We start from the raw sequence: 12,346 nt of genomic DNA, 5'->3' as shown, positions 1-12,346 counted from the left end.
TCAGGGATTCTCCTTCCAGTTACCTCCAGCGAATGGGCATCACCAATCGTGGTAGTTTCTAAACCAAATGGGAGTCTGGGATTGTGTGGTGATTTTAAAGCCACTGTCAACGCTCAGAGCCTCATTGACACTTATCCTCTTTCCCATCCTGAGGAGTTATTTACCTAGCTTGCTGGGGGCCAGTTCTTTTCCAAACTTGGCTTATCGGAGGTGTACCATCAGTTGCCGTTGGATGCTTCTTCCAAGGAATTTCTCATCATCAATGCTCCTTGTGGGTTGTATCAGTACCAGCAGTTACCATTTGGCATTGCTAGTGCGCCAGCCATTTTTCAGTGGTTTTTGGAACAGCTCACGGCTTCCGTTCCTTGCTGCATAAACTATCTGGATGATATTGTTGTCACGGGGGCCTCCACTGAGGCCATCCGTGGCCAGAAGAACAACACCATCACGAACAGACAGACGAAGGTGCAAGGCATGGTAGTTGTGAAGGGGATCCGATGCCCGGCCCTTGGTCCTGTCCGGCCAACCCCGTTGAACAAAACAGATCACCTGATGCAAGACCTGGTCCTGCGCAGTAGCCGACGCGACCTGCGAACCTGTAAGTGGAAAACCCTCGACCGCACGATGTTCTTCCTCATCAATATGGAAACAGAGTAGTTCATCACGATCTAAAACTGGGTCAGGGCCCATCGGCAATCGCGACAATACGTCAGCATTGGCGTGCTGGGCCGTGGGGCGATAGTGAATCTCATAGTGAAAACGAGACAAGTATAAGTCCCAACGTTGCAGGTGGTGAGCTGCCTTATCAGGAAGCGACGCCGATGGGCTGAACAGAGAGACCAGCAGCTTGTGGTCAGTGATGAGGTGAAACTTAGAACCATACAAAAAAACGCTGAACTTTTTTAGAGCACAAATGATAGCGAGCACCTCCTTTTCGATTTGAGAGTAATGCCGTTGCGCATCGTTGAGGGTCTTGGAAGCATAGGCGATGGGTCGTTCCGACCCATCCTCATACCGATGGGCGAGAACAGCCCCTAGGCCATACTGTGACACGTCAGTTGCCAGAACCATGTGCTGACCCGGACGGAATGTAGCAAGACAAGGTGCCGACTGCAAATGAGCCTTCAGGCGGACAAAAGCCTGCTCACACTCGTCGGACCAACAGAAAGGGACGTTTTTGCGTAACAGCTGATGCAGAGGGTCGTGGTGCCAGCCTCTCTTTGCAAAGATGTTCTCAAACTGTTGCATGAAGGCCATTGAGGTATTTCTCTGACTAAGTCCCTGGCCCGCAGGCACGTTTATTGGCCCGGTATTGATTCAGACATAGCCCACATGGTTGCTGTGTGTAGTCAGTGTGCTCAACAACTGGCTGCACCCCATACAATGCCCTCTCTGTGGCCTGATCTGGCGCAGCCATGGGAACGGGTGCACGCTGACTTTGCCGGCCCCTTCCTCGGTACTTATTGGCTACTGTTGATTGACGCCTTCTTGAAGTTTCCGTTTGTTGTTCAATGTCCGTCGCCCACCACTGCGGCGACGACGCTGACTTTGTCCAAAATCTTTGCACTAGAAGGTCTTCCATCCATGATCGTCACAGACAATGGCCCTCAGTTCTCTTCACAGGCCTTCCGTGATTTTTGTACTGGAAAAGGAATTCATCATGTTACAGCACCGCCCTTCCATCCGCAATCGAATGGGGAGGTCGAGCGCCTTGTCCGCACTTTCAAAAGCCAGATGAAAAAATTCGTTACTGATTTTTCCACAGATGACGCTCTGCTGCAATTTCTGAGTTCTTATCGCTTCACGCCTCTGGGTGATCGCAGCCCTGCTGAACTCTTGCATGGCCACCAACCGCGCACTCTACTGCACCTGCTTCACCCTGTCAGGCCTTGTGCTGTATCCTCTAGTGCGGGAAAATACTCGGTGGGCACCGACGTGTGGGCACGAGGGTATGGATCTCGCCCTAAATGGATTCCAGGGTGGTCAAGGCTCTTCGCGGCCGCCGGCTTTGTGAAATATGTACGGACGATGGCATGGTTGTTCGCCATTATGACCAGATGCACCCACGAGTGGTGGCCACGCCGGTGCCACCGCCCCTTCCTTCACCTCCACCAGCCCGAGAAGCCAGTCCTGTCGCTGCTGCCGATCTACCGTACGTGTTGATGCAGCCGAGCCGACGTCGCTACCGCTTCCGAGTACGCTGGAACCGGCCCCAGTCGCGACGCCACCTTCTCCAGGACCCATCTCGCTGGAACACACCCCCAGGTCCACGACACCTATGGATCTGCTCTGCAGTTTTCACCCATCATCTCATCCAGGAGGCACGTTCCACGCACGAGCTTCTGTCCTGGACATTTTCGACCATACTCTCATGTCTCTCCGCGGGATCTTGTCGGGGCCTCACAAGAGGCCATGGATGTCTCTGCACTGTCCATGTCTCCAAGGAAGTGAGTGTTTTTTTTTTTTCAAGGGGGGAAAAGTGTTGTGACAGTGCCATGACATTTAACAGTGCCGCCACGACAGTACACGCAAATGGCGATAGAGGCACTCCGCAACTCCGCTGAGCGCGGGAGCGCCACCTAGCTACGAACGGCACCAGCTGCACGTCACGGCACGGCAGTCGAATAAGAGTTACTGAGTTGTTATCATGTAACCAGCTATTGTTTCTAAGTGAGTGTGTTTGAATATCCACGCAATTATTGGTGATTAAATGTTATAACAGTAACAGTGATCTCAATGCTTTTCTGTAAGCGGTGTTTGACAGCTTCAATAAGGTTTAGGAACTGCATCATGCAGTACATAGCTATACTTATCTTTATTTTACTAATAAATCTGCTCACAGTCTGACCATCCTCAGGCCATAAAAGACATATTTCACTTTGTGTTTCACAACTGTAGTAATTAATAAAACTCTGACTTGCTCCATTTTCATAAAACTTGTGACTTAACTAATTACATATTTCTGTCTTTCAATGTACATTATCAATATGTTTGGAACAATCATAGCACCTTGGCATTTGTGAAAGGTGATCACTGGCACGAGGGAAACAAGAGCATCATACTGACAAATAGCACAAACACGGGATGTAGTTCAATGACTGTATTGGAGACATGGCCAAAAATGAGTTAACATGGCACAGGAGACTGAAGTTTTACACAAGAGTACCTGATTCAATCGAATCCTCCTACATCTACTGAAGACCCAATGGCACACAGAAAAGTGGGCTCTGAAATACAGCTCAGCTGGCTTAGGGAATAAGAGACCCTTTGTAAGGATCAGTGTGAAGTCAACATTCAACTACAGATGCTACCAACCACACAGCACAATGGTAGGCATACTGCACTCACATTTGGGAGGACGACAGTTCAAATCTGTTTCCAGCCATCGAGATTTACATTTTGTGAGATTTCCCTAAATCGTTCTAGGCAAACGTTGGGATAGTTTCTTTAAAAGAGCGCTACTGATTTCCTTCCCCATCTAGAAACATTTTGAGCTTTTGCTTCATCTCTAATGACCTCCAATGTTGACGGGACATCAAATCCTAATCGTTCTTTCTTGTCCAATCATTATAATGCAGCTGGGTGGAAGTCCAGGACATCCACACATACACTTTGGCTGTGTGTGTGTGTGTGTTTTTTGAGATCCGATTGTTAACTTAACAGACTGATGTATTTCTGTCTGTACAACTTTGTTTTAACTGTTCAAGACATTGCAAGTTTTGTTTTCTGTATTATTTCCCAAGCAATTGCAATTTCTTTTAACTTTCTAAGATACTAGATGCTTGAACTGGTTCCTTGGGTGCAACCAAAAACCAATTTCAGAAAAAAAAAGACGTAGAATGAGTGGTGTTGGGGCTGATTCAGGATGACAGTGTGGCAAGAAACCACGGCTATGAGAAGATATTACTTTTCAAATGACTGTGACAAGCAGACAGATGACTTCCATTCACTAAACTCATCATGTTCCACAGATTCCATGAAGAAACAGGACCTACACGGATGTGGATCAGGCTGAGGTAGACTTTAACAAAAGACAACGAATCATGTAAACTTAATATGTACACTGCATTAACAATAGACTATCACTATACTGCTGGTGACTACTTGTGATTGTGCCACAAAATGTAGTGTGATAAATTAGAAGGAACGCTGCTTGGGTGTTAGGAATGCCGCTTGGGTCTTAGCATCTAGAGACAACAGTGGCTCTGTGTGCACAGGTGTGTACACATGCCCGAGTGTGTGTGTACAGGTGTGCACATTTGTATGTGTGTGCATGCGTGTAATATTTACATACATGGATTGTCAAAGAAAGTAAGTAACTACACTTGTAACAACACATGTATATTTACAGTACACTACAAAAGTTAGGACTCGGAGATAGCCATTTTGGGTGTAGGCGAGATGGGAAGGGAAGCTCACACATCAATTTATGGAACACAGAGAAAGTCAACAGATGATATGCATGTCAGCTATCCAACTATGACTATGGATCTGCCCAGTTGTCTCGAAAATTCTGTTGCTTCCAAAATGAATTTGTGCAGGTGACCAATGCCAGACAGCATGTTTTGTATACAGTGGCAGCTCATACGAATGCAAGCTAGGTGTTCACAAATTTTTAAATTCAGATAAATGTGAGAGTGCAAAATTAAAAGCATCTGCTATATAACAGTTATACTTATCAACATATTTATACAACTTCAGCTGCTGTCAGTAACAACAACAACAACACCAACAATGACAAAAAGAACAACAACAACAACGACAATAATAATATGCATGACGTGTCTGAAAAAAGGAAGAGTTGTTTTTGTGGAATTTTGTTGTTTTGTACATAATTAAGTAAAGTTTATGGCAAGAACAAAATATTGTTTGTATGATATTGCAGGGCTTGTGTTATTCTGATTATGATGCAAAGGCACAGCAGCGACCACAGCCATTATGAAACACACCAAATGAATTCGCAATTGCGAATAAGGGCTACCATCAACTGTAGAATGGAATGACGACCATGAAAATTTGTGGTGGTCTGGGACTCGAACCCAGATTTGCTACTTACCCTGAGCGGTCACCTTACCATATTGCTATCTGTGCAGGATTCACGGCCAGACCCAAACTTCCATATGTCATCAATCATGCATCTATGACATGTACTCATACGTCCATTATGTAATTTCTGTACGGCTCAGACATTGTATTTAAAAGTCGCTTGCCCAGTATTGGCAGATTTTCACAACTGCAAATTAATTTGATGTGCTCTGTAATGGCTGTGGTCACCACAGTGCCTGTTTTGTTTGGACATGCATGCATGCGACTTTCAAGTATGTCTGACCTGTAAGGGAATATACATAATGGATGTACAAGTTCAGGTTGTGGACACATGGTTGACAATATAGGGAAGTTTGAGACAGGCCGTGAGTCATGCACGGATAGTCAAATGGTAAGGCAACCACTCGCAATGAGCAGAAAATACGGGTTTGAGTTCATGATCGTTATTCCATTCTACAGCTGACGGTAGTCTCCATTTGCAATTGCAAATTCATTTGAAACAATGTCTTTCACTACTTTCTGTTTCACATTTTTGCGTAAGTGGTAGTTTTAGTGCTTTTTTATTTTTCTGACAAATGTACAAGATGTCTAATTCATGTATTAGTTAACAAATTAACTTCTGGGCTGAAAATCAGGCATTCTTATGTTGCACCAACACAACTTATGCCTATTATACACTTCTTTGTTAAATGTTTGCTTGCAGTCAACTTATTTGATTTTGTCACTTTCTCAGACAAAGGATCTGGTTTGGAATGCCATAGTTTCTTTGCAGCTAACTTTTCCTGGTAATGGCACTTAATACAGGTTCAGTGGAGTTCATGTTGATACTCCAGAGGAAAGCCAATTTGTGCACAGAAGACAACCAACTTCAAACACAAACTGCTGTTTGCAGAAATGATTAAATTCAAGTAGTACTCTCTACAAACAAAGTCACTTGAGTAGAATACAAGTGAGGTGCTGAGAGCCATAAGAGCCGAAAGCACACCGTCTTCAACCCCACATATCAAAATGAATATCAGAGAAACCAGTGAGAAAGTTTTTCATGAATGCTCAGATACACATACAATGTGGGTCTACAGTACAGATAATCCTGACCCACCGTAAGATCAACAGATGTCAGAAGCAGGAATAAATGCAACAGTCTCACCATCAATGATGGTGTGCTTTTTAGTTCTCAATAGCTCATATGGATTGCTCTAGGATAAAATCCAAAACTTAATGTACTATATCTCATTCAGAATCCCACAAAATAGCTTTTGCTATCAGTATAACTACAACATATACAGATATCCAATCTAATTTTACAATATAATGAGTGAATTTGCATATCTGTGGCGTGTGCTACTGCCTAGCGGAATTTATCCAAGCAAATGTAGATGAAGGTCTGCTGTAGTGTGCTACACCTGGTGGCATTGACATTAACTCGTAGTTGACTGGTAAGCGCCAGCAATGCACACTGTGTACCGTGCACATTGTTTATCAAATTAATATGTATTTGCCACGTAACACAACTATATCGTGCCAGTTGCACATGCATAAAAGCTCCTTAAAACGAGCACAAGGGAAGGCGTGCTCATGACCCTGATGCCAAGTTTCACCATATTTAGAGGAGCAATATGTAGCACAGCATAGAAGATTTAGTGCCTTGTATTTCAGATTACACATCTAAATTATGTTTAACAGCATTCAAAGAAAAATAACCAATAAATCGTCAAGGTGTCAAACGTTAGGGTGTTCACATGCTCTTGTGTTCTTTCACAGTAGCCACCACTGTTTTTATAGTGCCACCACAGAAAACAACACTTGAGCCGTTGTATATCAAACATTTCCAGTCCATCACACATTTCAATGAAAGGTCTGCTAATGAGTGGAAGTTCTAATGGAATATTCATCATTGGGCTGGCACAAACTACTCTCGACGTTGTAGTTTGTCCCAGATATGTTTATATAGTATCGTGGTAACTGCAGCACGAGAGATGCTGTCATGCAGACTGTCTGGTGTACTTGAAGGATAGATGATAAAATGCTACCAGTGAAAGGGCATAAGTTTCTGTTTGAGTTCTGGTAAAGCACACTGGTCTGTGTAATTTTATTGCAATTTTCAAGCACCATGAAATATCAGATTTTCTGCATACGGCAGCAGATGCCCTGGCATGGAACTGAGTCTCTCACATTATACCAGGAGAAGGCTAACATTTTAGAAATAAAGAAACCTTTTACTATGCCCATCTAATAAAGTGATGATCATGCATACCATTAACTCTAATTCTCCATCTCTGTGACTGGTTCCACCTTGAGATCTGTCTGTGAAAACTGCTAGATGTTGTTTTGTTTTATTGTCATTGATTACAATTTTTGTTGTGACAGGGTAATAATTTGCAGAAATAGGTTCCTTTACTTTCACATCCCAAGTTGGACGATAGTTTCTTATTCGTTTTATCATCTCCCTGCCATTGCTGTCCGTGTAGAATGTCCCGTTGTTTTCAAAATTAGTAGAGAACCTGCTTATAACTTCCTTCCCACTTCCACCACTGAAACAAACAACAACAACTTCTTAATGATAAACAGTAACATAATCTAAAAACATAAGTTTCAAAAAAGTTGAATATATGGGGTATTACAGGTCATCACACTACATTACTGCAGAATCCAAAAAACTGTAAAATACAGTGCTTGCATTTTGGAAACAACTGAGGTGACACAAGTCATTGAATAGCTTCTAATATTGTGTTGGACCTCTTTACCTGGCATAGCACTGCAGATTGATGTGACATGGAGAACAAGTTGTTGAAAGTCCCCTGAAGGAATAATAAACTACGAGGTGTGTTCAAAAAGTAAGGTGACTTGATATTTTTGTAAAAAAATATTTACTTATTCATCAATATTCATGTTGTCCACTTCAAAGTAATCCCCCTCAGATACTTGTGCCAAAGCTTTTTCCAATCCTTGAAGCACTTCTCATAAGTACTTTTTTGGTACAGCCTTGTGTCCTTCCAGCGATGAAGTTTTTATTTCCTCAGTAATTGAAAATCTTCATCATTTCACAAGTCTCTTCAGTTGTGGGAACAGGAAAAAGTCTCAAAGGGCCAAATCTGATGAATATGGTGGCTGAGGCATGATTGTCATGTTGTTTTTGGCCAAAAAATCTCTCAAAAGCAACGATGAATGAGCAGTTGCAGTGTCATGATGCAAAAGCCATGAATCGTTTTTCCACAATTCCAGACATTTTTTGCGTATTGCTTCTTGCAAACAGTGCATAACATCAAGGCGATACTCCTTATTGACTGTATGACCTTGAGGCAAAAATTCATGATGCACTATGCCACAGAAATTGAAATAAAAAATGAGCAAAACTTTGACATTTGATCGAACTCGGCATACTTTTTTCAGTCTTGGCACTCTGGGACACTTCCATTGGGATGATTGGGCTTTGGTTTCAATGTCATAACTGTAAACCCATGTTTCGTCACCAGTTATTACCCTTTTGATCAAATCAGGATCATCATTGACATCATTCAAGAGCTTCTGAGCTATGCTTATAGGATGGTTCTTCTGATCAGAATTGAGAAGGTTTGGAACAAACTTTGCTGACACATGTCTCATGCCCAAAACATCTGAAAAAATTGCAGGACATGAGCCGACCAATATGCCAACATCCTCAGCAACTTCTCTTACAGTAGTTTGATGAGTTACTAAAAGAATTTTCTTCTCAGCTTAGAAGTTATCAGCTGTTGTTGATGTGCTGTCGTGTCCTGAGTGAGGTTTGTCATTGGCATCTTCTCAGCCATCTTGGAAACATTTTTTTACTTAGAGCAGACTCACTGCATGCCACTGTCATAAAATTTGATGCAAATTCTTGCTCCATTTCTTATAATAATCAAAAATCGCCAAGCACACTAAAACATGTTTCTCCTTTCTACCTGTCAAAAACAACAAAGTATGCTGTATGCTTGAAATTGTGAACATATGTTCAGGAAATTTGTACCAACATACCAAAAAAAGATTGATAATCGAATATACGTTGCCCGCGCAATTTGAAAAGTCACCTTACATTTGAACAGCTCTCATATGCTGCCTCTATACCCGTCCAGAATTGTGAAAGTGTTGCTGGTGCAGGATTGTCTGCTTGAACTGACATCTCATTTATGTCCCATAAATGTTTGATGGGATTAATATCGGGTGATCTGGGTGGCCAAATAATTTGCTTAAGTTGTCCAGAATGGTCTTCAAACTAATCACGAACAGTTGTGGCCAGTGACATGGTGCACTGTCATCCATAAAAATTCTGTTGTTGTTTGTTGCAAATGGTCTAAAAGTAGACAAATGTAACCATTTCCAGTCAGTGATCACTTCAGTTGGGCGTGAAGACCCAGTCCATTCAAAGAAAACAAAGCACAAACCGTAATGGAGCCACCACCAGCTTGCACAGTGCCCTGCTGACAACTTATGTCCATGGCTTCATGGAGTCTACACCACACTTGGACCCTATCATCAGCTCTTACCAACTGAATTCAGGAATTGTCTGACCAGGCCACAGTTTTCCAGTTATCTAGGGTCACTAACCAACGAGAGGCGCTGCAAGCGATGTCATGGTATTAGCAAAATGTACACATTCACTGTACATCCCACATTGATTTCTGTGATTATTTCATGTAGTGTTGCTTGTCTTGTGGCACTGACAACTCTATGCAGACACTGCTGCTCTCAGGCATTAAGTGAAGGTCTTTGGCCACTACATCTGTGGTGAGAGGTAATGGTTGAAATTTGGTATTCTCAGCACACTCTTGACACTGTGGCTATTGGAATATTGAATTTCCTAATGATTTCTGAAATGGTATGTCCCATGCCTCTAGCTCTAACTACCATTCCACGTTCGATGTCTGTTAATTCCCCCATGTGGCCATAATCATATTGGAAACCTTTTCACATGAATCACCTGAGTACAAATGACAACTCTGCCAATGCACTGCCCTTTTATACCTTGTGTATGTGATATTACCACTGTTTGTAGTGCATATCGCTATCCAATGACTTTTGTCATCTTAGTGTAAAGCTTTCGATTTTTGCAAGTTGATCAAAAGCTAACAAAAAGTTGTAAGATACGTACCATAGTCTACAGTACATTACAAATGAAAGGTCAAGTCATTGCCATTAACTGACAATTCTATGCATCGCGCAAATGCTGTAGACTCGACATCAAAAACCTAGGATAAGGCTGGGAAACAATCAGTAGATGCAGCAGCAAATCGAAACAAATAACAGCATAGAAAAATGTGAACAATGGTGTTGTAACGTCAAGTTTAACACATATATTTCAGAACGACACAACACATATAAGTCACAGAGTAAGTTGACAAGCAAGACATGTGTACACGTTAGCATTCGAATGAGCACTGAGTCCCAGTCTAGCGGCCACTGCTCGGCTGGCCGCTTAGGTGGCGCAGCTGCTGCATGGCTGGCAGACAGCGCCGCACATAGAGGACGTGCGTAATTGTGCGGTGGTGCTTTGAATGATCGGCGAGTCACAAAACTTTTCCCCCCTTTGAAATTGTTGCACTGGTCTTGATGGAGGTGTCCTGGAGATGGCTAACGTCCATAGGCATTGTTTGACTCACCGTAAAGTCTCGAGGAGGAGGCTTCCCGTACGGACGGAAGTGTCCTCGATGATAATGGGTCGAGATGACAGGAGACGTAGGGATCGAATCTGCTGGGGGCCCATGCACCAATCTGCCCATTGCGGCAAGTCCAGTTGATATGACAGGAGACATGGGTGATGTGTCAGCATCCATTGGAGGAGGAGGCGAGTAGATTAGCTCTGACAGAGGATGGTCATCCGGTTCCTGCATGGGCACGTCTCCTGGTGGCGTCTGTTCTTGTGCTGGCATCACGATGACGGTGAGAGGGCTGCGTTGCGAGTATTGAGAGATGCCAAGATCCCGAGCGTCAGGTAGAGCCGAAGGTGGTGTAGCAGTATTCGGAACAGGTGTTGCCGGCACATGAGGCCGAAGCTGGTCTGAATGACGCACTGCAACACCCGTGTCCATCTGGATTTCATACAGGCGTCTACCACGGTGTCGTAAGATGCAGCCCGGGCTCCATTTTGGCCGCCTGCCATATCCCCATACCCAGATGAGGTCGTCAGCAGTGAACCGGCCAAGTGAAGGCACCTGCGGCCATGAGGTGGAAGGCTGCAGAACGTGAAGTAGTGTGTGGGGCTGTTGGCCATGTATGAGCTCAGCTGGGCTGTGGTCGCCCATGGGGGTGAAACGGTAAGACGTCAGAAACTGGAGAAGCGCATCATCAGCAGCAGAAGAAGTCAGACATTTTCACATCTGAGCCTTAAATGTGCGGACCAGTCACTCAGCCTCACCGTTGGATTGTGGATGGAACGGCGGGGCCGTGACATGCATAACGCCATGACGAGCACAAAAATCCGCAAATTCGGAAGAGGCAAATTGCAGACCATTATCAGTAACAAGAGTAGAGGGGAGGCCTTCCAAAGAAAAAATGAGGGCAAGAGCACTGGTGGCTGCCGTGGTGGTAGGCGATGTGCAACGGACAATGAAAGGAAAGTCAGAGTAGGCGTCAATTACGAGGAGCCAATAAGTACCTAAAAAGGGTCCTGCAAAGTCAGCATGAATGCGCTCCCAGGGCTTCTCAGGCGAAGGCCACAGTGATGAAGATGACTTCGGGGCAGCGGCCTGTGACGCACAAGGGCCGCAGGCAGCGACCATGTGTGCTATTTCAGAGTCGATGCCAGGGCAGTACACATGACGGCACACCAGAGATTTTGTGCGAGACACACCCCCAGTGCCCTTGGTGAAGGAGGCGCAAGACCGAAGCACGCAAAGACACAGGTACCACAACACGCAGCGAAGCATTGTCAGTGGGGAGGAGGATAACACCATCCCTAGCCGTGAGGCGGTAGCGCAAAGCGTAGTAGTTCTGCAACGGATCAGAAGTCTTAGTGGGCGGGCGATCTGGCCAACCCTTCTGAATACAGCGTAAAACCCAGGAGGGGGTAGGGTCAGAATCCGTAGCAGCTGCCAGCCTGTCCCCAGTGATGGGGAACCCGTCCACAACCCGCTGCTCGGCAACATCCAGGTGGAAACACAGAAGTTTGTCCCTATCGAATGCCTGATCAGGACCCATGGGAAGGCGAGACAGAGCATCAGCATTTGCATGTTGAGCCATTGGCCGGAAATGAATCTCATAATTGAAGTGAGACAAGTAAAGAGCCCAACGCTGGAAGCGGTGTGCAGCCTTGTCGGGAAGTGACGTTGATGGATGAAACAAGGAA

At 44.4% G+C, this 12,346-nt stretch overlaps 1 protein-coding gene across 1 annotated transcript in view; it reads right to left on the bottom strand.

Annotated features, from left to right (window-relative positions):
• The window catches only part of LOC126092842 (lysosomal alpha-mannosidase-like), a 324,038-nt gene that overhangs the window by 40,471 nt on the left and 271,221 nt on the right, over positions 1-12,346 (bottom strand). The window contains exon 15 of the mRNA XM_049908575.1: positions 7,301-7,577. Coding sequence (XP_049764532.1) covers positions 7,301-7,577 — 277 coding nt within the window. The remainder of the gene's footprint in view (positions 1-7,300; positions 7,578-12,346) is intronic.

The sequence above is a fragment of the Schistocerca cancellata genome, chromosome 1, assembly GCF_023864275.1.
Source record: "Schistocerca cancellata isolate TAMUIC-IGC-003103 chromosome 1, iqSchCanc2.1, whole genome shotgun sequence".
Lineage (NCBI taxonomy): Eukaryota > Metazoa > Arthropoda > Insecta > Orthoptera > Acrididae > Schistocerca > Schistocerca cancellata.
This window is presented reverse-complemented; position numbering and strand designations above follow the sequence as displayed.